Raw genomic sequence first — 26,032 nt, 5'->3', positions numbered from 1 at the left:
GAACCACAAGCCCACCGTAACTGTTTTCATGTAGCTGGGATCAAAAACACAGTCAGAGATACTTGTTACTCTTACACCTGTATGATCAAATAGCATCAAACAGTCGCTTTTAGCAGGTAGGTCATTGACAATTAACAAGAAAACAATAAATGTCATCCCAACAGAAGCGTAAGTTATGCGTAATGGGGAGAACGCCCGTGCGTAAAAGGCATATAGCATTCAACTGGGACAGGGGGGCTGACAAAAAACAAGGCAGCGGTGTAAAGCCCCACCAAGGGCAAATGTGTGAATAGACAACAACACTGACGATTCGGCGTCGCCTTCTCGGTGATGTGCTAAAATAAAAAATGATGAAATACGACTCGTTGATGTGCATCATAAACGAGCAAGTATCCCCTAATGAAGGCGTTTGGATGCAGGAGGCGCAGCGGACGCTGCGTTTGGAGGCAGATATGTATTAAACCCGTTCAAGTAGCAGAATACGACGAGAGGAATTATGATGGCCATAAAAACGATATTCAGTGTGAATACATCTCGTCGGAAACGTTACATATATATCATGTATATGACGTGAGGGTGATGTATTTGACTGTTACTTCAACTGGTACCAATCTACCAACATAGCTGATATACCATTTTCCATTTTTTCATATGCTATCAGCATTAATTATTCAATAGTAAGTCTATATCCCGCCATTTATACAAGCCATACTGTCAGGGAGAACATACCAGCAGTTAGTTCTCCGCAGCTCATTATGAAGGATTTTTTTTTTCTTCAAAGCACTTAAAGGGAATCTTATCACGACAAAGTTTTATAAAAGTTATTATGACTCATGCATGTCTAAGATATGACGAAGCAGAATGTGCAACAGTACAAAAATTATAATAATAAGTTGGTCCCCACAGGTAGAGACGTGCGTAACTCACCCGGGCATATTTGGAGGAATACGGGTCTTCGAACAGTGCCCATATTTTGGGCTGCCAGGTTTTCCACCAGCCCGCTTTCCTCGCGTCCTCCTGCATGCACAGTCTTTTCAAGTCCCCGTCCGCACCGCCCAGCGCCGGGTCGTCGTCCGGCGCGTCTGGTTCGGGAGTCTCGAAGCTGTCCAGCGCCTCCTCCGCATCCCGATGCTGTCGGTAATTCATCCAGCAACACGCCTCCACGTCCGTCTCGTCGATGCCCCAGAAGGCCAGCTCCTCTTCGAACAGCGGACCGCACACATCGTTGGGACAGTGCAACTTCCCGGTGCGGTAATAGTTGAGGATGAAGGAAAACACTGACGGGTGGCGGTCGAAGAAAAACTCGTCTAATTTGGGGTCGTAGTCGAAGTTGCTGAACGCGTCCGGCTCGGTGAGCCACGACAAGCGGGTCCCGGGCAGCGTCTTTAGGGTGCTCCGGTAGGTCTCATGCCGCACCCCCCCGCAGTTTATCACGATTTTCTCGCTTTCCGACGGACAAGTCATGTCTGCGCTGTAACATGCTTTGTTGGACGACTTGTTCCCACCCTTGCGCCCTTTGAAAGAGGATACACACACCGAACTGAGCATAGAGGACCGGGGGGGAGGGAGAGGATGAGAGAAACCGAAGGGAGGAGGAGGAAGGAGGAGTCTGAGGAGTCTGCGGGGAGAGAAAAAGGGCATAAATTTTAGCAGAACGGGAGAAATAGATGTGGATTATCAACATTGCAATACAAATGAACAGCCAACACGTTCATGCGAGCCATATCTGCAATTGATCACTTGATAATCGGTGGATGGAAGCGCAAAAAGAAAACGACCTTGTGCAGGTGCGGGAGAGTGACAGGAGGGGGGCAGGGGTGGAAAAGATGGGCAGCAAAGTTGTTTTGCACACAGCATCGTGAGGAGGGAAGAAAAAAAAAAACACGCCAAAGAGAAATGTGAAAACAGGTGGCTTTGAACGCAGTCATGAGTCAGCATCCTCGTGGGCCGATTGTTGACACCACAGTGATGAGAAGATGCGAGATCCCAGTCCTAAGCTGTTTGGTGATGCGACTGGAGTCCCGGGTGCTGTTGCCACCCCTCACTCAGTCCACTGAACTTTTCCCCCAGCTGTCATAATATGGTCTTATTTAACCACTATTCAATGGATAGAGCTGGAGCTCGGTATTCATCCACATCCTCTCTGTAATTAACCACCTCACTCACAGTCATCCCACCTAAAGACAAATATGCTCCACCTTCTCTCACAGTGTGGCGGAAAGTACAGAGTGACAGAAGGATGGGGAGAGGAAAACTGCAGATCTGTCTCTTTTCTTTTCCTTTCTCAAGAATGACTATCTGCTCTTGGTGCAGTGTGTGTGTGTGTGTGTGTGTGTGTGTGTGTGTGTGTGTGTGTGTGTGTGTGTGTGTGTGTGTGTGTGTGTGTGTGTGTGTGTGTGTGTGTGTGTGTTAATTGCTTCCCGAGAGTGCGGTGTCTGTACTAATGTTAGATCTCCTCAATCAGCCCTATATGCGTGCTACACACACACTACTGCAGCCCCCGCTGACGGCACGGAGCTTCATGTGATGCACAATTATGTCAGTGCTCTCCGTGCCTCTTCTCCCATGTACTTTGCATGTGTGTGTGTCTGTGTGTGTGTGTGTGTGTGTGTGTGTGTGTGTGTGTGTGTGTGTGTGTGTGTGTGTGTGTGTGTGTGTGTGTGGACATGTAGGGACAGAACAGAATGAGAGAGAGAGGTGGTAGGTAAGGGGGGGGGGGGGGGGGGGGGGGTGTTGTTGAGAGGTAGGATGCAACCATAAATCAGATTTTTAATGGAGGGATCGAATAGGTGAGAACAATCAGGAAAACAAGGCAGGAGGCAGCCAAAGACCTCAACTTGGGGACAATAGATGGAGAGAAGGACATGTAGAGAGGTAAAAAAGAGGTAGAAAGTGAATGCAGCACACACACTGGGGGCAGTTACAGTGAACAGCTGGTGTAATATTGTCTCTATCGGAGGAAGGGGGGAAAAGAGAGCCTGTCGGGGGAGGAGGAAGAGCATCGAAAAGGAGAGTGCACTATAAAAGTGAATGAATTCTGCTGCAGTAAAAAGCCGGAGTTATTTGCTGTGTCCTCTCTCCCTCGCTCTTTCTCCCTCTCTTTTCTACCAGCGATGTCAAATTTGTCACCCGTGGGCTGCATAGCCATCCGGAGGGGCTCGCAATGCTTCAGAAAAGACACGCCTTCACAGCAACAACAATAAAGAAGCCCATACATGCACTGTATCTATGTTGTCAACCTTTTTTCTCTATTCAAAGAAATGCACCACTCTCTTCCTCCTCCTCCTCCTCCTCCCCCCTCCGCTCCTGTGAGCTCTCCCTGGCCCTCCCCCTCCTGCCTCCTACTACTCTCCCTCACTTTCTCTCTCGCTCTCACATTCCGCATAAAGGAATCACATTTCATTGAAGGAGGGGAATCAAGGCTTCACCTCTCTCTCTCTCTCTCTCTCTCTCTCTCTCTCTCTCTCTCTCTCTCTCTCTCTCTCTCTCTCTCTCTCTCTCCTCTCCCTTGCTCCCTCTCGCTCTCTTTCACACCACATTTTTATTCCCATCCAGTGTGACACTCTGTTTGTCTTTCTTTCACCTCTGTTCTTTTTGTCCTCTCTGTCTTGCTCCTGCGTTTGCTTCATCTGACTCGAGTTCACTCTTTCCCTCCATGTCTCCCCTCTTTTTGTGTTAACCATCCTCTTCTCTCCTGCCTCCTTCCAAAATTAAGCATCCTTCACTTGGTGGCAACTCTTCCCATCTCCTCCCCCCTCAGGCTTTTACTTTCTGTATTGCAGGATGCTGCAGTGGCTCTTTACGACTTTTTATTGGTGTTCACTTTGTTGTTTTGATCATTTCACGGCAGTTTTCATCTGAAGGAACAACTTTTGTTATTGGAAAAGTTTGCTGTTTGTTTTTTTTCTCATGTGAGCTTTTATTGTTTAAATGTGTATTTGCTTTTTTCAATATATACTTTGACTTTTTGGAGCAAATATTTCCCTTTTTTTTCAGAATTTTGTGGATTATATGGGGAGGACTCAACACCACTCAGGTAAGCTCTATTGAGACCTGCATGGGTAAAAAAAAAAAAAAAAAAAAGCAAAGCTCAAGCTGTGAGCACGAGACAAAAAGTAGGTTTTAAATCCATGTATGAAAACATAAGAAAACAAGTATTAAATGCCTTAGATTTCAACTTTTGTTTTTTCAGCTTTCCTTGGTCATTGTAGTGTTTTGCTGCAGGAGCATCGAATCTGCTTGCTTGGCAGAAAAAAAAAACCTGCACTGAGTTTGAAAGTTGCAGTGCACCATTATTCCTTTGCATCTCTAACATTTAAACAGAGCCTTCAAAAGAGATCAGCTTAAAGGGTGATTGAAACAAACAGCTTATTTGGAAGTGCAGTGAAGCACAGCGAGTGTAAAAAAGATCTTTATCCCAGGCAGCTCCGTCCTGAGGGGCTTTCCAGCAGAGAGTACTTGTGTTATGGGCTGGATTATGTTTCAGCACCATGGACAGCGGTGCTCGCTCTCTCTCTCTCTCTCTCTCTCTCTCTCTCTCTCTCTCTCTCTCCCTCTCTGGGACAAACTCCCTGTGATGGGACACTCAAGTTTTTAGAAACAGCTTCTGTGAACTCTCTGTGAAACTTTTATCCTTTAAATAACATTTCAGGGGGCTTAACTTTAAAAGCCTGCACCCTGTCGTGCACTCCATGGGTAGTTGTAGCATCGCAGGTGAAGTAACTGCTGAATATTTTATACCCAAACTACCACAAGTCTGTAACTGTGGTTTTTGTTCTCTCGTTCCGCATGGTGAGCTTACCGATTTTATACATTTACTGCAGCTTCATTCTCAAGTACCAGAATTTGCTGAAGTAGCTGTTACGAAGACCAAATTACTGGCTTTAATGAGGTCATGTGAGCTGAATGTTTTGTGGCTACATTTAAAGGACAATGCCTGCAGGGTTCGGCGCAGAACACAAAGAAGTAAGCAGAAGTAGTAAGCAGAAGTAGTAAGCAGAAGTAGTAAGCAGCAGTAAGTTGACCTCTGCACTTCAATCACTGCAAGCACTGCAAAAACACAGGAAAGGACGGTGGGGGGAGCACGAGGAAGAGCCGCATGAAGGGGACATGAAGGGGTTGGTGGGGGCGAGGCAAGCGAAGGCGAGCGTCTTGTGTAAAATGGAGGAATAAAGTGGAGGACGAGTGGAAATGGGAAAGCACAGGAGGGAAGAAAGAAGAGGTACAGCGAGTGCACATAAGAAAGAGGATAAAAACTGAGTGAGAAGGAAAGGGGAGGGTGGGGGGGGGGGGGGGGGATAAGCCCCCCTTCTCCAACAGCATCGGTTTCTCTCTCCTGCAGCATTTCCTGCCTTGGCCACCATGTCCTGCGCCACCCTGCTACTACTGCCTCACCACTGCACACACAGGGGAAAGAAAGCAAGAACGAGGGAAGAGAAGGGAGGGAGAAAGGGGAGGGGGATGCGCACGCACACGCACACATTTTTACATCCTCACCTGGCGACAATGAACAAAAATGTTTCAAGGCTAAAATGAGGATTGATCATTGTCAAGGATTAAATACAGGCGATCATTGCTGCTGTGGACCAATGGATGAAGAGCCGGGGTCTCAGACAAGAGATCGAGTGTGCACACGACTCTTGCACGATACTGCACTGACGCTAATATATATTAGCAGAAACACTGCAGCAAGAGGGGGAGGGAGCAAGAGATGATGGGATGCATTGACTGTGAGGTACCAGCAGCAGTAACCGGGGGGAGGGGTGGAGAGGGCGAGAGAGAGAGAGAGAGAGAGAGAGAGAGAGAGAGAGAGAGAGAGAGAGAGAGAGAGAGAGAGAGAGAGAGAGGGTGAGGGTGAGAGACAGAGACAGAGACAAGGAAAGGGAAGAATTTGGAGGAGTGCTGACTATGCGGAACAGGACCAGCAGTTGGCAGAAAAAGCAAAAAACCTTTACCAATCACAGAGGGGAAGATGGGGAGAGATGAGAGGGAGTGAGATGTGATAGAGAAGGAGGGGTTGATGGGAAGAGTAGAAGAGGAAAAAATGGAAAGTGTAGGGGAGATAAAAGGTGGGCATTGTAGAGGAGAGGGAGGAGAGTGAGTGGCGTTGGGGAAAATTGTAAGCGGGGGGGGGGGGGGGGGGGGGGGCAGAAAGACGGAAAAAGACCTTGCAGTGGCTCAGGATAGCACCTGAGTGGCTGTGAAAAGTGTGGCAGGGTGGGTCAGAAATGTCCTGCAGTATCAATGAGAGGAGTGGAAAAAGCAGAGTGATTTAGAGAGAAAAGTGTTGGATGTAAAAAAAATAAAAAAAATAAAAAAAATTATATCAGCTGAGCTGAATGGCAAATGTTCCACTAGGAGGAAAGGAGGGCTTCGTGTAATGTATGTTTGTGTTGTGAGTAAGAGATAGAGAGCACAAATTACGTATGTGCTTCTGGTTCGAAGCCATTTTTTTTTCCCCACCCGCTACCTCATCAAAGGATGTAACCACAAGGCTTCATGCTGTTCTATCCATATCACCTCCCTCTCTCCCCTCCTTTCCTCATCTCTCTCCCCCTAATCTCCACACTACCCTTCTCCTCTCTTCCACACACTCCCTGGTGTTGAGGAGACCCCAACAGGAGAAAGTGAAGCACTGCAGCGTGGTGAAAGTACTGCGGTCACCTCCCCTTTTAGTGCGGTGTCACACCACAGTGTCCTCGCCCCTCAGATTGTCACTGCACCTCATGGTGTAACTCTGCCGCTTCCCAGGGAGAGGACAAGACAGATAAGGTGTGCGTATGATGGTGTGAGTGCTGGTAAAAAAAAAAAAGGCGGACAGAGTATGAATAGGATAGACAAGAATGAAAATGAATGGAATTGCATGAATGGATAGAGGAGCGCCAAAAAACAGAGGGGGTGGGGGGGTGGGGAAGGTGATGCGCATGCAGTGAGAAGCAAAGAACAGAGCCACACAAAGACCCACTAAGACAGATAGTATACATAAAAAAACCCAAAGGAATTCTCCTTGAAAAATAATGATAATAACAATAATAATAAAGCCCACTAGTTGCCAGTTCCAAGAACATGAATTAAATAGCCAATCAATTAAGCAAGCAGAGAGGAAATGCCAATCTACCAGGGGCAGCTCCCCTACACAGCAACACCAGTGTGGAGGCCTCCAGGGGCTGACCAATCCACGCATACCGAAGCACCAACACCCCTCCGGGTGTCTTGAGCCTGCTGCATATTGGTCAATCACCCCTGCCAGAAGCATGCAGCTGCTGCTCTCTTGTTATGATCCCTCTGAGCAACGTTTCTGACGAGGAAAGAAAAAAGTCATGCACTCTTGCTTTTTCTGCTTTCAGCTGGCTGGGATGATTAATACGTAAAGCCATTATCAGGAATAGACTAGCAGCAATGAAGCCTGTAATAGAGCTCTCAAATCTCAGTCAGGGTCCATGACTAAAATCTCTTCTGCCCACAGGAGCGATAAACGAGGAGATCTCTCTCTCTCTCTCTCTCTCTCTACTCTCTCTCTCTCTCTCTCTCTCTCTCTCTCTCTCTCCCTCTCTCTCTCTCTGGATAGACACAACCCCTGGATGAGACTCCACGAGTGACAGCAGGATGTGGTTTGAGAAAGAGTGATGAAAGAAAAAGGTACTAAAGTCCCACTCAAGGAGCCATCATTAGTGTAGGAGTGGTCAGGATAATCCCGTAACGGCAGAGAGTGCGGGAGAAAAGAAGCCACAGGATAGTGTGTCACATCAGTAAGGAACTCTATTTTTGGACCTGAATGAATCTGAGCTAATACCCCTCAGTATTTAACTTTAAAACCTGGTTTTTGAAGATTTTGCATCAGGAGCGGATAGCTTTAACCCCCACATCTTCCCAACTCTCTCTTAGGTCATTTAAACCTGTCTACTCCTAATTAACGACACTGGCCTCGCTGCATGATTAGCACCATTATGATCCGGCAGGCCAATGATGTGCTACACGGGGCAGACTGGCAAATGGGACAAGGGGAGAAGTATTACTGCACTGATTCTTGACCTGTGAACTAGCCGGCAATCAGACATAAAGGTGGGAAGGTTGTGTCACAGATTAGACTCTAAAGCGTCAGAAAGGTGATGGAGAAGTTGAGTTTTAATGTAGAGATTAAACATGAGGCCACGGCAACAAAAGGAGGCGAGGAAAGGATGAAACGTGGTTTTGAGGTGAGTCTCAAGGTCAATTAATTGAAATATATAAATTCTTTTAAAGAAACAAGCTGGATGAGCTCAGTCGGGCAGTGAATTAAAAGGGACATGGAGTGAAAGTTCTCACAGCTGAAGCTGGCACAAAGACGGGAGATGACAGAAAAAGCATCACAGCCAAGGAGAGAGGAAGGGTCAGTGGCAAGAACACACACACAAACCCAGGACACGACAGATGCGTAATTCAATCACAACCTCAAAATAGATTTATTCCCCCGTTGCTTAAACAGCAGCGCCCTCCTTTTTAAGCCCCATCACTACTCTACCAATCACATCCACTGACAGTGAACCACTGTCTCTGGTGAGGAGCTGCTTCTTTTTTCTTTTTTTTTTTTGTTGCTAAAATCGAAGGGGTGTTTTCTGGGTTACCCTCGGTCTAAAAATAGCAGCAGCTGTAGATTTATAATGCAGGATTGAGGTGGGAAAAGCACAGAGAGAGAGAGAGAGAGAGAGAGAGGGAGAGAGAGAGAGAGAGAGAGAGAGAGATGGAGGAAAAAGAGGCAGAGTTCCCATTAGGAGAAGAGCACGCTGAAGCGAGTTGGCAGAAAAAGGGAAGCATGTGCTGGAAAGTGACGGCAGAAGCAGCGTTATGAAACCAGAGACTTCGGTGTGTAATGCAGTGGAATGCGGATGGAGCAAATTGTCAGGATAGGGGTGATGGTGACGGGGCTCGTGAGGGGGATAGGACCACGTCTAGACATTTAACTGCCCCCCTAGACTTCCTGGATGAGACCTCGGTGTGAGCTATGTCCTTCCTGGAGTTCTGCTCCAGTGCTCCCCCACCACCACCACCACCACCCCTCCACCTCCTCTCATCCCTTACAACATCTTCCCTTCTCACTGTGTGTGTGTTTGTGTGTCAGCCCTCTCGCCCTCCTCCTATGTATGGTTCCTTTACTAAACCTCCATTTCAGGGCCTTGACACTTCCCCAGTGCTGCCACGATGCAGGAGCACACACACACACACGCACACGCACGCACACGCACGCACACACACGCACACACACGCACACACACGCACACGCACACAGGCACACACAGAAGACACATGTAAGTAAAACGAATGCATGCTTTAAGATGTACAAAACAACACACACATGGAGACAGTTACTCACGCAGACAGACACAAAATGATGCCGAGAGGAATGCACACACACATTGCTCTCAGAGGCATGACACTGCTCTGATCTAGTGGTGTAGATGGGGAAACACCCACCATTTGAGCCATGAGAAATGTTGGGATTTATCTTTTTTTTAAGATGACATTCGTGAGAGTCAAATCAGCAGCTTCTCGGAATAAGACTGCAAAAGTGCATTTCTCTTTGTTTTGTAAGCAGGAACAAATATTACCAATAAACAGTAGAGATGTTTATGATTTGATTTTTTTTTTTTCTTAACAATTTCCTCACGTTTTGATTTTTCCAGAAATTTATCAAAAACACAATCAGGCTACAGAAAATCTCCTAGTTATCGAGGACAAAACGATACTTGTTGAATGTGAGCTGGACGCTGTCTTTTTGTCGTCTCTTTTTTTTTCCCTGCCCAATGATGAAAACAAATGCTCTTGTTACTGAACGGACAGAGGTAGAATAAAGCCACCAAAATACAGACATATACACAGACACGGTTAATACTCACTTGCTTTTGGTTCAGGTTCGTTTCGAGTGCGCGCGGAAACACGCACATCAAGCTTAAAGATCAATCAAAATGTAGTTTTCTTTGTTAGATCGCTCTTTCTTATGATTTCAGAGTATCCAGTTTCTCGCAGGCATTCAGTTGGATCTTTTTTTTTTTTTTTTTTTTGTTCCTCCCTTCCCGGATTAGAATAAATCTGAATAGGATTGCGCGCGTCTGTTGCAGGAAATCTCGTTTTCCTTTTTTAAATTGCGTTATTGCCTAATGTTACTTATAGCTTATGGTCATGCTGATGATGGTAAGGGATGAGTCTTTCGGATGAAATGAAGCAGCAGTCCCCCTGAAAACTGGCTTTTTTTTTTCTTTTTCTTTTTTGTTGTTGTTGTTGTTGTTGTTGTTGCTATTTCCCTCGATTTCTGAGCCCCTCTCCCACCTCTGTTATTGCCAATAAAAAATAAAAAATAAAAAAACAACTGCCAGCCTTTGTTACAGTGTCTCTACGCTTCCAGGCGCAGGGTGAGGCTACCATTCAGCTCTTCCTCTGTCTCCCCCTTTTTTCCAAATGTTTCAGTAGAGATGCAGCCTGTAGACAGCTCTCTCTCTCTCTCTCTCTCTCTCTCTCTCTCTCTCTCTCTCTCTCTCTCTCTCTCTCTCTCTCTCTTGCCTTGCCTGTATCCCTCCCTGTGACTCTCTCTGTTCCTTTGGCGGAGCGTCACCTTCTGCACTATTTATTCTTTTCTTTTTCTTTTTTCCCCCCCTCAGACGATACATGTGGGCGGATTAGAGAAGAAGACAGAGGGGTGGGAGGACCCCGGCGGATACAGAGGCTAATTCCTCATACGGCTGTTCAACTTCATAAACACATATGCAGTCAAATAAACACGCGCTGGCGCGCCCGATGCGGAAGACCGTGTCGATTTATTGCAGTTTGTCTGATTGCTTGTGTTGCATCTCTCCTGTCCCCCCCCCCCTCATCTTTCCCCACTTTAGCCCACACATGCTCACTGTGCTGGACGGGGACGCACAAACACCATTTTGTCTACAGGTTCCCAGCCCTGACTCCTCCGGCTTGGCTGACATCAGCAGTCATGTGGTAAGAGAGGAGCAGGTGGATTATATGACAGGAGTAAAGTCATGTGTTTGATAGAAATATTAATAGCAGGGGCGAGGAGAAAAACACACACACACACGTTTTGGATTGAAATAAGTGAAGCTGCATAAACAGATTATTGAATTTTTCCTGTTTTCTCCGACAAACGTGTCTTACAGGATGTGCAAAAAATCTATTTATTTCAGTGCATTTTCCAGAAAAAACATCTGCATGATGCTTTCGCAGACAACGGTGTGTGTTTCTACAACGATCAGCAGAGCACTACTGCTGATGCACTTATTGGCAGGAAACTATGAGTGAGTGCAGCGTCTCCTCATGAAAAACTACAGCAAAAAGGCTATTCCTTGAGGTGCTTCACGTTTTTGTTCTAATCACAAAATGTTCTTGTAAGAGCAAAGTGCTGCATGAGAGAAAAGAAATGAGCAGAGCATTTTGCTTTCATGGATTAGTTCATTCTCAGACTTTTGGTTGACGCTCAGATGTTATTAACGAGGCTTGAAACTTTCTTGATGTGGAACACTGAAATGTCTCTCAGCTTTTATTCAATAAAAGACTCTAGAACTCATTTGATTATTCTATTTTTTTTTTTAAAGAAATCTGACATGAGGAATATGTAGGAAAATAACAGCATGGATATCACAAAAATAGCTGCATGTTTGTTTGCTTCTCTGTAAAACAACAGAACTTTCCCCACTTGTTTTGGATCATCTACAGTTTTTTGTAGTCCTCCTTTGCATTTGTCCACTCATCTTCATTCAACATGGGCACACTGTGGGTGAGCGTTACCAACACAAAACAGAAAACCCATAGAAAGCCCATGCATGCCAGCTGTGAACATATAGTGTACAAGTCAGAAAAGTCCAACCTGACCTTGAACTGGGGATGTTCTTGCTGAGAGGCGAGAGTTAACCACTTTGCACTGGAGGAAACCTATTTGGAAACATGTTTGTATTGATTCCTGGTGAACCGCGCCACAAGTTAAGAGCTTGAGTCTCTATAGTCGCTACATGACTTGTTCAAATGTCCATTAGGGAGACACAAAACTCTTACTCAGCAAACAGTTTAAGATAATACGCAGCCCCTGCATGTTCAGTTACGACTAACCCATTTCCCATAACAACAAGGCCGTCAATCACCTGTCCATGAAGGCATCATTTGCTGCTTCAGACTGTGAATGCACCTTCAGTGACCAGAGCAGACGAGCAGGAAGTCGTCCACGGAAAAGTAGCTGACACTGTTTCTTCATCAAGCCGCATAAATACTGAATGCTCAACTTCGTCCGTACTGAGAGTGAGCATTAGTCAACACGGACGCATTCGCAGTCAATCTCTCGGAGGCAGCACACCGCAGCTCATGCATAAGAAAGTATGAGCAGCAACCCTTTGGAGACGGGCTGTGGTCAAGAGAAGATTCAAGCACTGAAAGAAGAAAATGTAAGGATGTCCTCGAGCTAAAAGGTCATCATTTCCAGTAAAAGCTATTGTTATCATTATCCCATGGGACATTGGACAGTATCAATGTGATAAGTTCAGAGATAGCAATAAGCATAAGTCACGTTTGCATCTTTTCAATCTTTGCCCAAAGAGGGACAGTACTGTATGTAAAAATGTTTTTTAAAAAAAGACTCAAAGGCTGACTGGAGATGAGAAACTGGTGGTTCAATAACCTTTATCGCTGCTGTCCACCATTAATTGAAAGCAGTGGCCTCTGACTTAGTGCGTCCCGTGTTCAGAATGAAAAATGTCACCGCATACATGAAGCCCGGAGTGATCTCCAGACATGTAGCATGTTTTATGTTCAGCAGACCGCACGCGGTCATAAAATTGGTTTTGGTACAGCGGGAACTAAAGAAAACACACAAATCAAACTTTGCAAAGACGCCGCGTTTCCGTTGTATGTTTCAAAGCCCAGAGACTTTAGCATTGAGGCCCTCAAGGCCACCGCAACGCAAAATCTGAAAAGTCCCACCGTTAATGAGCGAGCCGCAGTGGATGAGGTTGTTTCTGTTGAGTTGCTCGTTTGGATGAATTTCACAGCTTTTGCGTTGCGGTGACATTCATGGCAACACAGTTTTTAACACAGTGGTTTAATAATAATGACCAAACCTCGTCATACAGCAAACCACTTCAATAATTACCTTTTGCACCTTGGAAAAGCTGCTAATTGAAATAAAAATTAAAAAAATTGTAAAAAGTTATAGTTTATCCAAATGTATGGCAGATTGCCAGAGTTACTCCCCTGCCAAAAGGTTTTGAGGGAAAATGGTATTAACGCCGGTCCACAGCTTAACTTTAAGTATATTGGATGTGTTTATAAATTCTATGAGTTTTATGAAACCAATGTATGACTTTCTGTATGACCCAGGAGAAATAGTTGTCATAACTGTGGCAACTAATGAGGATCTGAAACAAAAAACTATGTTATAAACTCACTATCCAGGTACGGGTGCGGTAAAATGTCATTTGTTTCATTTGCTGAATGTAAATCCTGCAGTCTCATCATGTACACGGTGCTGCACATCTGTTAATAAAAAGACAACAATGCTCTGAAAGCAATATTCTGCCATTTTCTTTGTGTTTTATTATACATTAACCAAAATAAAAAAAAGGATTTTCTAGAATATGTAAATATCTTTGTTTCAATGAAATGTGTACTTCCTTCTGCTTGTGCAGATTAAACGTAATCTCCAGAGGTGGAAAGAGTATTGAAAGATTTGTACTCAAATACAGCTCGTTGTATTGCTTTGACTGTACTAAATTACTGTTGTTAACAAATATACTCAAATACTCTTTAACTGCACAATCATTACTAGAAATTTTTTATTTTTTTTTTACTTTATAAGATATCAACATTGAAAGCACATTTCTCAAATAAGTAAATATATATATATATATATATATATATATATATATATATATATATATATATATATATATATATATATATATATATATATATATATACTGTATATATAAACTATACAATTGCATTTTGTTTTGTAATCAAATGTAGATATAGTGTAGGAAAATATGTCTTAAAATATCAAACATTTTTATCCACATTAATGATGAAAAAGTTCAAATATTAATTTCAATCCTAGAAGTAGCAGAGTAGAATACACGGTGTAATTCAGACATCTAATGTGACTTTAACCATGTTTGAGCCTGATATGTCATTATAGTATTGAATAAAAGAACATGTTACAGGCAGGAGTGTTTGAGACTCTGCATGTGTGAAATCTCTCCCGCCAACATAAATCTGAGTAATGTTCAATCTAAACGGTCTAAACCTCAGAACCTTTCTACACTGTACTATTAATAAACACTAAATAACTATTCTTTGATCTAAAGTGCAGTAATGGCAAATCTTCCTTCATTATTTTCAATTCCAATTTAATTTAATCTGCTACTGCAGACTCAGACTAAGCAGAGTGCCCAATGAGTCTCTTGTTAAAGCCTTCTATTATAACATTACCTCACGTTATTTATCACGGTTCTCTCTGGAGGTCCTCGTTTCGTCAAAGTGGCTCATCCGGGGTAAAACTGTGCTCCGAGATAAAGACAGGTGAAGCCCAACAACCTCCCAAGCTTCTATGTCTCACTTCAACTGCTCTTTTTTTTTTTCCCAGAAGAATCAAGCGCAAAACTGTTGACACACTTAAAGCTTAACTTATTGTGCAGCAAGAGGAAATGATTAGAATAAAGGGGAATTTCCAAGAAACAGGAACCATCTCCTGCTCCGTCACATTATCTTTGTTGAGCAACAACCACATTACAGAACGAGCATGACTGTAATGTAATAAACAGTAATAAAATCTGAGTGTCGGGGGTTGTTTTTTTTTCTCCGCCAGCAAATTCAGCCTCTTCTTCCTACAGATTAACACGAGGGTCTCCTTTCCTGCCGGAGGCCTTCGCAGCATCCGTCTGAGCCGCATGGAGAACCTAATTTAGAGCCCGGAGGCTGCGACCAAGGGCGCTGGTTTCATTTCAGCACTGCACAGCTTCCACTGCAGCAGCCTCTGAGCAGCAAATCACGGTGACACACTGTTGGTACACAGGTAGCATCAATTCAAGACTTCATCACAGAGCGAGAGAGAGAAAACGGACCATAAGGGAAGAGTGTAAGGGCAGAGTCAATGTCACTGAGAGCATCCAGCTGCTCCTTTCCAAGGTCGCCACAGTGAATCGTGTGGTCTGCATGTTTTTATTTGGCACAAGTCTTACATGGGAGGCCCTTCTAGATAGAACCTGAGCAGGTGGAGGCTGGAGGGTTTATCTCTATTGGGATAAAGGCCGTCAGCTTTACACACCTCCTTAAGCTCTAGACCATCTCAGATCAAATTAAAATAAATATGTATATATATATAATTTAGTCAGGTTTGTTAAACTGCCTTCATGAATCAGGTCAAAGGTAAATTGAAACAACCTTTGGGAGTCAAAAGCCTCGAACTCCATTGTATTGCAGCTTCACTCTCCTAAAGCATCTTTGTTTGCGTTCGCCGGAGTTGAAGAAAGAAAGTTTCATGTAAACCCGTCCGAGGCCTCGAGAGTGGGACTGCGGTCTATAACTTAGGAGTGTCATTTAGAGCTACGGGTCAGCTGCACCTTTCCTCCACCGCTTTACAGAACGGGCAGCAAATCACACTGACACGCTTCAGGCACAAGAGGAGCCTCCGTCACAGGGGAAAAGAAACACTCTTATGGAAGACTGCAGAGGAAAAAAGACAGAACAATTTGAGGGAAAGTCCAACATCAGCTTAAGGAATACTTGTAACCCTTTATTAAACACGTGACTATATGTGATACACCTATCACATAGGTATATCACACTACTATAAGGTAGTCAAAAAGTGAACTGTTGTGATTAGGTGATTGTGGATATTGTAAATTAAGACAACAATGATATTTCTGCTTTATACGGTATTTTTGCATCGGCGAAGTGTTTGTTTTTGGGGTTTTTTCTTAGCAAAGAATTTGTGATGCTATGGGACAAAAATACTCAGTGTAAAAGATCAACATGGGATAACCTGCAAAAATCAAGCGAGAACTGTATGCAGGTTATAGAAATATGAAAAATGTGTGCTTTTTGACTAAAATATCTGCCAAAACAGCAAGTTACCGTGTAACGACAGTTGCAAAACCTGAACGACGACACGTTTCCATATGGAGAAGCTCAGATATGTACTGTATGTGCAACGATTTACTCCTGTAGGAAGATAATCTTCTCAGTTTACTCTCACGTCATGTTTGTACTAATCAATGAGTCAAACATGCCCTGTGAGCTACTCTCCTGAATAAATGCTAAATAAGTTTAACTTGCACTTCAGATTCTACCGCTCAGGAGAAAAAAATGCGCATTCTGTCTTGTACAAACACATTTTCTCACATTGACAGGCCAAGGTGGGGAATCAAACCATCAACCATTAAACTGGAGGATCCAACATGCTCTACCAACTGAGCCACCAACGCAAAGTCATGAGTATCAAGAGGACGATCAAGAAACAAATGACACAATTACTATCAATCATAATGGGAATTACGCCATACCGTTCCCAGTACAATAACGCCACAATAAAGACACAACTGTACTTTATGGCGAAATATGCGACTCGCGTGAAACACAAATGAAGTAACAACTTGTACTTCATTCATTTACCTGAAGTTTCTTTCCTCGTTTATCAGAGAATAAATTGTGCTCGTGTTTGAGCTTTGCTGAGCCGCAGCGGCGTCTGTTCAGGGAATGGTGCTCCGGGAGCAAACTGTGGCTGTGGAGATGCTTTAAGTTGTCTGAGTGACATGCACAGGAGATTTTATTTACCGAAAGATGTCCGGTAAGAGGTCAAACAACCTGCAAATCAGTGCTTGTTCATTCTCCTCATAGGTCAATACCAAGAAGACACTACAGCTATGACATGTGCAACATATGGACGTTTTACGCAGAGTAATTCCTCTATCATTAAAACCTTTTAAAAAATATCCTACATGCATATCAAGTCATCAGTTTGAAGATTTTCATCAAATTAAAAGTCATAAAATCCTATTTTGGCCCTCTGGTAGTGATGATGCTCATCCCTGTTTTTGGTATTACATCTGTTCTTCACGGACGTTCGTTGGTTCAGATTCACCACAATAAAGCTTCACAGCATAGATTGCATTTGTTTTGTAAACGCATTCATAGTGTAGGAAAATATATCTTAAAATGTCAAGCATTTTTATCCACATTAATGATGAAAAAGTTCAAATATTAATTTGGATCCTAGAAGTAGCAGAGTAGAATACACGGTGTAATTCAGACATCTGCAACGCGGTTTGTAAATTGAATGCGATTTTCACCATGTTTGAACCTGATATGTAATTATAGTACTGAATAAAACAAAAAATGGGCGATTTACTATATGACCTTTTCCAGTGAACTTGTACAATCCCAACAAGTTGCATAACACATTTATCTTTACAGTGTTGTAAGTTTCAAAAGTGATTTTCTTTCTGCTGTAAAAGTGTCAAAATGCTGATGTGGTCATTTCTTGAGCTACACAACATCCCTGGTGTTCCTGTTACTGGTGGAAGTGTTTGAGACACTCTGCATGTGTGAAATGTTTTATTTTTATTTCATTCATACCCCTTTAAAACTTTTAAAGGAAACGGGTTATTACAGACCAGAGGGCAAAGTTTTAATCTGAGGAGTTATAAAAGACTGAAGCCATTATGGACAAACAACAACAATGCAAAGCCCGGGAGTGAGTGGACATTCTGATGTCTCTTAAACAATAAAGATGGTGTGTAATGTCAACACCTGCCCCCAGCAGCTGGGAATAACATAATGGGGATTAATGATGATGGAAATGCCTTTTAGAGCATTTAATCCCTGTATGAGTCACGTCTGAAATACTAAGAAATAAAAGTCTGCTTCACATAACTCCGGGCTGATCAGCCGACCGTCGGGCAGGAACAGCCTCTCAGAGGGGCTCCGGCCAACCAAATGGCCACCTAATGATGAACATATCGTCTTAAGCATCAATCTTAATGGTTAGGATTTGCTCACTTTCAGAAGTTGTTGCTATAAATGATCACATAAGCTCAGGAGACCATTACATCATTAGATGTCTAACATTTGTTACAAAAATATTTTTTCCATCTTCTGAAATCCAAACCAGCCCACTGATCATTCCTCATATTGGTGCTAAAATTCATAATCCCAAGGGCGTTTTGCTTTTATTGTTGGGAGATTTGTATTTTCCTTTATTCTTGGTTTGCGAGTCTCTGTTCTTCAGATTGGCCTTAAGCTCAGCTTCCCACTCCCTTTTCACCATTGTGTACAGCCTCATGGTGGCCTGAGCATCTTGAACCTGAAAAACACAAACAAACAAAAAAAGGTGGGATCACGAAAAGATGCCGTGTATGTGGCTTTTCTCAGGCTTTTCTGGAAAACTCCATGACACTACTGTTTTAATCTACTATTATGACAACTGAGTCACACAAAGTGGAACATTTTTCTGTTTCAAGATTTGATATGTTGACTTTGTACGTTTCTCGATTAAAAGTTTTAATATAGTATTCGGTCCTATATGGGGCTTCCTGTGCGGTCTGCAAGTTTGCATGTTCTCCCTCAGGGCTTATCCACCAGAAAGAACCAGGTTCTAGTTCAGGGCCTCAAACAGTCGAAAAAAAAACATGTGAGGCGAATTTGTGAGTCGATATGACTTCAGCGACCTGTCGCCTCCGAGTAGCAATAATAATGTACAGTCGATCAGATGGATGGAGTATTCTATCTTTCTGGTTTTTACAAAATGCCACAAGTTTTTCTTGAATTTAAGTGGCGTTGGAGTGATGACTTACAGATGAATGTTCACCCTGCTGGACCTTCACGTTGAGGATTTCTTTACAGAGGACTTTCAACGATGGTCGGCCACGCTACAAGAAATAAAAAAAGGTGTTTTCATTATCGAGTTTCTGAGGGCTCCATCGTTACATATAGTGTGAAGAAAAAAAAAGTGAAGACCATTCTCATGCCTTTTCTTACCTTCACAATCTTCTTGAAGGGTTTGTACTTCTGAGTGTCCCTTATCTTCTTTTTCGGATGGTCCAAAAGCAGAATCTGGAAAGAAAAGGTGAAGTTTATACCTGGTTTAAGTGTGCACAGTTACATGAATGAATTTCCCTTTCAGACATCCGATAAAGATTACCTTTAAGTCATTGTGTATGGCGTGTCCCACCACGATTCTTCCCTGCAGAATATCAGCGACCTCCTTCTGGACAGTCCGCACGTCCTCTCCTGCGGTGAGGCAAAGAAAAACACATTAAATGAAAACGTTTCTATCACTCCAGCCATCTTAATACAATTATCATGTCTCATACAACTGTCACAAAAACACGTTAACACATGGACAAGATGGGGTGGGAGTTAAGTATTCATCTGAATCAGCACTATTTCACCCTATTTTATGTATGAATTCAACTCTAGATGTTTGTAACTAAATAGTTTTCTGTAAAAAAAACCACCAAAAAACCTGATCTCTTGTGTTTGTGTCTCAATGGAAACACAAAGCCTGTAGAGTTACAAAAAAAAAACAATAGGCAGACAATCTGGATCGAATCGAGTGTTCACACGATTTGGGTGCGAGTAGATAATTATCAAAAAGTGAATCCATTAATTTGTTTTCTCAAATCTGTAAAATGAGATCAAATCAAAAACCGTGTAGTTTACGCCATTTGCATGTGTAATGAGAAGTACTTACCCAAAGCATTTCCTTTTTTTCCTTTAAGCCTTTAAGTAACATGCCTCTGACAATACTTTTCTTCCCATCGATCCTCAACAACAAAATCTTTCAAGGTGAAAGGTCATAGGAAGTTCAAGCAAATGTGAGATCTCAGTGTGTTTAATGTGGGGAGTTGGCCATTCCACTTTCACAGGAACTTAAAAAAAACATTTACCAAGGGGATCAAATAAGTCTTAAACCAAGGTTTTCTGGTTTGGTTCAATACTCTTCCATCCCCAGTGTTTACTTGAAATCAATTAACCAAATCTACACTTGATTACCATTAATAACTGACTCACCATCCCTGATGTCTTGTGGTCGGATGCCACTGACCGCCGTCCTGTAGTCCGTCACCTTCTCTGTGGGTTTCACGTATTTGTCGTAGATGCATTTTCCAAACTTGTTCACAAGAGACACACGAGCCAGCATGCTGTCCTCTCCGTCGGAGCCGACTCCCACCATCTCACAATCAATGGCCACGATGTTCGTAATGCTGGCGAGTGTTGAACAGGACGACATAGTTCAGCCTCTCTCGATCTCTCAATCTTTTCAGTGATTAAACTAAATCGTAAGCAAATGCAGGCTTTAATAGAATAAAAAAAACTAAAGAGCTGCATTACGTTGTGGAAATCAACCGATTCTAAAAGACGTGGATGCAAGAAACACAGAAAATACACATTATGTTTACTAATTTATCAGTACTGATACGGTCACTTTTTTTTTTCTTTAAAATTTGTAATAACTTTTTTAGTTGCGACTTAAATTATAAGATGCATTTTCTATCTATTTCATCCACAAGCATTTTCTCATTTGACCAGACATGCTACCTACACTTCCTCCTACTCCTTTTTGAGCACATAAACCCAGATTGGCACAGATTGTTGTTGTCCCTTCTAATACGAGTTTACTCATTTAGATGTTTTGTTTCTTTGTTTGCATGTTTAAAATAAAGATATCAAATCAAATGTGGCGCCTTAGTAAGTCACTGAAACTTGCATTATAGACTGGAAAAGGTTTTTACAACCTTTATCATACAACTATCTACAAGTTATTATTCAGAAAATCAACTGAATAATCAAGAATCAGCTGCTGACAGTTAATAGTTTCATTTTTCTGAATGCAGGGAAACTGTTAAAGGCAGCTTTTCAAAACAGATTTCTGCATTTTGCAACACGCTATGAAGTGACTGACCCATCAAACGCTCGCTCTTTCACCAGCACGCTCTCTACGTCCTTCGGCTTCTGTAAACCCTGTTTCTTCCTCATGATCTCTGCTGCTTCGGAGCCCACCGTAGCCTCGACGTCATCAGGATCCACATCGTCAAACCAGAAGTCCTCTCTGCAACGGCAAATAAAAAGAATAACAGCATCTCCCAGAATCCTGTCTGACCTGAGCAGAGGGTAGTCCTGTGTGTACGTACTCTTTGGGTTTCGTCGTCTCGGGTACAGATTTCTTCTTTTTGGCTGGTTCCCCGGTGTTTACCTTTCCACTGTCCTGCTTTCTTTTAGTCGGCTGCTTTGCCTCTGAAGCTCCGGGCACCTTGGAATTCTCCTTAGAAACTGAAGTGAGCTCCACTTTTCTCTCAGTGTCTTTCTGGCCTGCACCAGCATTGTTCTTGGAGACATTTTGACCACGTTCTTTAGCCTTTTTTGGCAAGAAACCATTCTGATGCTTCGGCTTGATAACTGGTTTCTTGTCCGGCTGTGGTTTTTTCTCCGGCTGACTGGCCTTTAGAATCTGTGAAAAGTTAAACAACGTTGTGAAATCATCTAAAGATATGTTATAGTAAAATATTCAAGATGTCTGGATTGGGTTTATAAGCACTGAGAGGAGGCGGACAGTCACCGTAGCGTTCAGTCTGCCGCAACTCAATGCATCATCTTGCGATGCAAACTTATGAACTGACGTGGTGAGAAAATTCTCAGACAATGATCGGATTTGAGATAATGCTTCAGATACGGTTTTACATTTTCTTGGGAAAATTGTAGATGATTTGTGAAAGTTTGAAAGACAAACTGTAGCACATTTTAATGCAAAACATACTAACGCTAAATACTTGCTGTAATAACGTGCTGTATAATGACATTCTTTGGATTCTTTTTTTTTTTTTTTTTTAGTTTGTTGCATTATTGAGTCATAAAATCAGATCACAGCCATAATTAATCAGAGGAAATAACTGTATGCTTGACAACTATCACATCAGCAGCATCAACTAACTTTAACTGGGCCTCGGCTGGCAAAACAGCCACAGTGACATTTTTTTAATGGATTTTATTTTTCTCTTAAACATAAAATGTCCTTCCTGATGACACCAGGATTCAATCCCAGGTTCTTACCTCATCTCAATGGGCAACCTGGGGAAAACGTTATTAGAAAACTTTGATGAACTTGCAAGGAGTTCCAACTCAAAGATCAACAAATTAGCCAAGAATCATCACGCTCCATCCATCAGGGATTTGTTTTCTGTCTGATGTTGGGGCAATGACATAATGTGTGTTCGTTCCTAAAACATCAACTTGAATATCATCAGTCTGCACAACATTTTCAGAAGTGTTGTGAATCTTTGTGCATTTTGACAAACCGACCTGTTGCAAAGAATCAGTGTCCTTGTGGACACCGTGACACGTGTCACTCCTCAAAAGAGCCAAAACACATCTCTAAATGTATGATGTCTGTACAGATATACACTGAATGAATGAACCACCTGCACACTGTGTTGACTTTCAAAAGTTAACATCCATATGCGTACTGTGTGAACAGGTATGACACTACAGTGCATACACACCTCTTGTAAAATCTTCCAGTTGGCAGACAACTGCTGTGGATCTGTTGGAGGAGCAGATTGCTGAGGTTTCGCCTTTTCTTGGTCCTTCGGTGGAGGCTTTTTAAATTTCTGCTTGTTCTTGTGCTTCGTCTTCTTCGTTTTCACCTTGTCCTTTGCATCTGCAGACGTGGGTTGACGCGACTTGGTGAAAAAGTGCGCTTTCTTCTTCTTCTTCACCATAGACATCGTGGCCAGTTTTGCCTAAACGTGTCTCATCTGGTTGAAGTGTTTGACGTCCTGGGCCACGCTGGATCTCCGGAGCTCCACTACCTGCTTAAAGGTGACGATTAAAACGTAGTAATAAATTTCGTGTCACCGATAAATGCTTCAGAGAATAGATTTTATTGTGTGGCTATAATATAACTATAAACTATTTGGATAATCTCCCCAAATTCCAATAAATCAACGCAAAGCGTTCCGAAGCCATGCTGCTGTGTGTATATCCGAGGTGTGCAGCAGCCAAATAAGCCCCCGGAAACATCGGCATCGTCTTTTTGACCGAATCCAAATAGTTAGAAAGCAAACAGACCACAATATAGGTAACCCTATTCATCAAAAAAATCTAACATTATTGTGGTTCTCACCGACTGCAAGATAATGTGTTTTGTTTCGGATATATTTACAGACGCAGAAAATCGTGGTCGAGTGAATGTTTCACATCGAGCTGAATATGATGCCGGACGCTGTGGATACTTCAGGACCACTGTTGTTTTGATGAAAATGTTTTTGGTCGGCACATTTTGTGCGTTTTCTCTCCACAATCACATATTTTTTCAAGTTGGGTGAATGTAGTCTCTGGACCTCGCTTTATTTGACATTAGATTATCTAGGAGATTTACTGAAATCCCAACAGATACGTGAAGGTGTGTTTCGTTATAAACGACCTGTATTCGATATGGATTACGTACATGCCTGTTCAGTTTTGAAGTTTAAAATGATCTCGATGTGCTTTGTTGATGGGTTTGTTCTTGTTTTTGTTTTTCAGATAATGGTGGTAAACTCTCCATCCCCTCTGCCTGAAAGAGCCATTTATGGATTTGTTCTCTACCTCGGCTCACAGTTTGGCTTCTGTGAGTGGAATATTTCTGTTTACACTCATACAGTGACGCCTTGTTTGGGGCTGGTTGGGCCTTGTTTTGTTCTCAAAACCACCTCAACCCTCAAAATATGCAGAGAAGGGCTGCCAATCTTCATGTTTTAATGTGTATATGTTAAGCAGTTTCCGACAAATGGTGCTTTTATAGTGGCCAGTGAATGATGAATACATGTAATTAACAAATTAATGGAATCTAAAAAGTGTTGCTAGTAAAGTTACTGTTGAGTGTTGGCCTGAGCAACATTATGTTGAATGTGAAAAAGTACTTATGGAGGTTTCAAATAAATGATTTGAAGCAAAACTTTTTAGGTTTGCAGAGTCTAAAAGCATAAAACATGTTTTTTTTGTTTTTTTTAAAAAGCAAGAAAATCACAAAGCTGTCTATGATAGTTTCACTTTCTCTTCTTCACAGTTCTGTATTGCCTTTGGGCATTTGTACCAGACGAATGGCTTCATTCAATGGGTCTCACTTACTGGCCTCAAAAGTAAGTACAGATACAGAAATCAGTTAAATGTTCCTTCCTTAAATGATGATCAACCAGAAAGTCCTATTCTATCGTTTGACTGAAATCTTCTGCTCTGTGTAGGTATTGGGCTCTTGCAGTGCCAATCTACCTGCTTGTCGCATTAGTGATTTCTCTGGTGCTACTACTCGGTGTGAACCTGAACAATACGGCACCACTTGACTCTGTGGACAACATTACTGGTGAGGATGAGGCCATGTGGAACCTGGTCACTACTGGTTACTCTGTGGCTGTGTCCTAATTATTTAGAAAATAAGGAACAGAAAAACAAGAGGAAAAAAAAACAGTTGCAGCTTAATTATGTTTAGATTAAAATATTCGCTGTAAACATTGCTCAGTTGTGTCAGAACAAGAAGAATCCACCAAAATATGCATATAAGTAAAGGATTTTCTAATTTAACTTTAACTTCCTGATGCTGATGTGCTTAAATGTGATCTGTCTGTCGCAGATGTGTACGCACAAGGTCAGAAGACAGAACGTCTCCGTGATGGGGGAGTACCCCGACTGAGGGACATCTCCATCTCCGAAGTCAACAAAATGTTTTATTTATCACCTCGAGACGTTACAAGCATGAACTGATTCCCCAGTGATCGTTTTAATGTATTTATGTGTCCTGGAATAGTATGAAGAAGGAAGAAGACAAGTCAACTGGATTTTTGCAATGATTTACATGTCTGTGTTAAGCAAACTGTTGGATGTGAGAGGACATGATAACAATAAAGGCATATTTGTTTGTAATTACATAATTACAAATACATTTGATGACAAATTACTAAACCATTAGAAAAAATATGATACAATAACTTAATAATGTTTCACCTAACAACATTTGTCAGACAGGATTAGTCATTTTTTGCATCTATTGATACAGACAAAAGTTAAAGAAGCATTAGATAATAATATTATAATGAAATACATTTCTATGACGGCTTGATTTTGACAAAAAAAAATTTCTTTTGTATTGAACTACCCCTCTGGGAAAAAATGTGTTAGTTGCAGAGTGATTTCTTCAAAAATAATGTGCGTTTCCTGTGAAAGATATTTAAATAATTTCAACATTATCATGTAATGCATTTTTCTCATGAAGGGGAAATACCTGCTTCTTCCTGGGAGGGAACTGAAAGTTACTCAAAAAAAACAACAACCATGGTTTCATGTATTTTACACCTGGCCACATAACAAAAGAAGACTTTATGTTGAGAATACAATTGTCTTTCTTTAAAATGTTCAACTTGTTCACATTTTTTGAAAATAAAAATTTCAAATTGTGCAAAAAACAAAAGAAAAAAATTTGAGTTGTTCAAATGTTTACATTGAAAAGTTTTTACACTGTGGATTGTGATTGGTGGATCATATATTTAAAAGCTGCAGCTGGAAGGTTACCACAAGGTTGAAAGTATACTTTGTGTGTACCCATTGGTGAACTTGTCATGCAGAAATTTATTTATTTTTGTTGCATTTAGCATTCCTTTACCAAACGCACACCTGACCTGGCAGGTACTTGATCGAGTGACAAAAAAGTGCTGAGTGTTCCACCATTCACCAATATAACAAAAGAACCGTACAAAAACAATCTATGGGATGAAGAGCTGTTGTGCTCAGAAGATGAAATTCACCTCGTAGAGGACAGGTGTTATTAAAAACTGATGACGCCTATAAGACTATATAACTCCTGTAGCATTTCTGTGGGGTCTTTTTGTTAATTTCTTCTTGTTTATGCACATGAGTCACTGTAAAGCCTGCACATATTGATATATATTATTACTTGTTTAAATTTTCTCCTGTATTATTTTTTATTTAACTTTCTATTCTCTTTATTGTGTGTGAGGCAGCGCTGTAAAATAATTTCCCT

The 26,032-nt window shown here is 42.1% G+C and overlaps 3 protein-coding genes across 3 annotated transcripts in view; 1 reads left to right on the top strand and 2 right to left on the bottom strand.

The window, feature by feature from the left end:
- Positions 1-10,310, bottom strand: part of LOC308121149 (voltage-gated potassium channel KCNC1-like) — a 32,342-nt gene extending 22,032 nt beyond the window's left edge. Inside the window, 3 exon segments of the mRNA XM_080482247.1 lie at positions 928-1,560; positions 1,562-1,618; positions 9,873-10,310. Of these exon segments, the coding sequence (XP_080338373.1) occupies positions 928-1,560; positions 1,562-1,618; positions 9,873-9,920 (738 nt within the window). The 5' untranslated portion in view covers positions 9,921-10,310.
- A 5,423-nt stretch (positions 10,311-15,733) lies between these two features.
- rexo4 (REX4 homolog, 3'-5' exonuclease) lies at positions 15,734-23,021 on the bottom strand. The gene is made up of 8 exons (XM_080482423.1): positions 22,521-23,021; positions 21,156-21,472; positions 20,927-21,073; positions 20,035-20,228; positions 19,163-19,251; positions 19,000-19,074; positions 18,816-18,890; positions 15,734-18,325 (listed from the first exon to the last, which is right to left on the bottom strand). The coding sequence occupies exons 1-8, from the start codon at positions 22,743-22,745 to the stop codon at positions 18,167-18,169; spliced, it is 1,281 nt and encodes a 426-aa protein (XP_080338549.1). The 5' UTR covers positions 22,746-23,021; the 3' UTR covers positions 15,734-18,166.
- A 213-nt stretch (positions 23,022-23,234) lies between these two features.
- Positions 23,235-25,451, top strand: pigp (phosphatidylinositol glycan anchor biosynthesis, class P). Its single transcript, XM_080482639.1, has 5 exons — positions 23,235-23,422; positions 23,545-23,629; positions 24,068-24,140; positions 24,243-24,361; positions 24,629-25,451. Exons 2-5 carry the CDS (start codon positions 23,548-23,550, stop codon positions 24,757-24,759), a joined length of 405 nt encoding a protein of 134 aa, XP_080338765.1. The 5' UTR covers positions 23,235-23,422; positions 23,545-23,547; the 3' UTR covers positions 24,760-25,451.
- Positions 25,452-26,032: the final 581 nt, after the last annotated feature.

Source organism: Lipophrys pholis, assembly GCF_963383615.2.
Source record: "Lipophrys pholis genome assembly, chromosome: 1".
Classification (NCBI taxonomy): Eukaryota; Metazoa; Chordata; class Actinopteri; order Blenniiformes; family Blenniidae; genus Lipophrys; species Lipophrys pholis.
The sequence above is the reverse complement of the archived record's forward strand: the minus strand, read 5'-3'. Positions and strand labels throughout refer to the sequence as shown.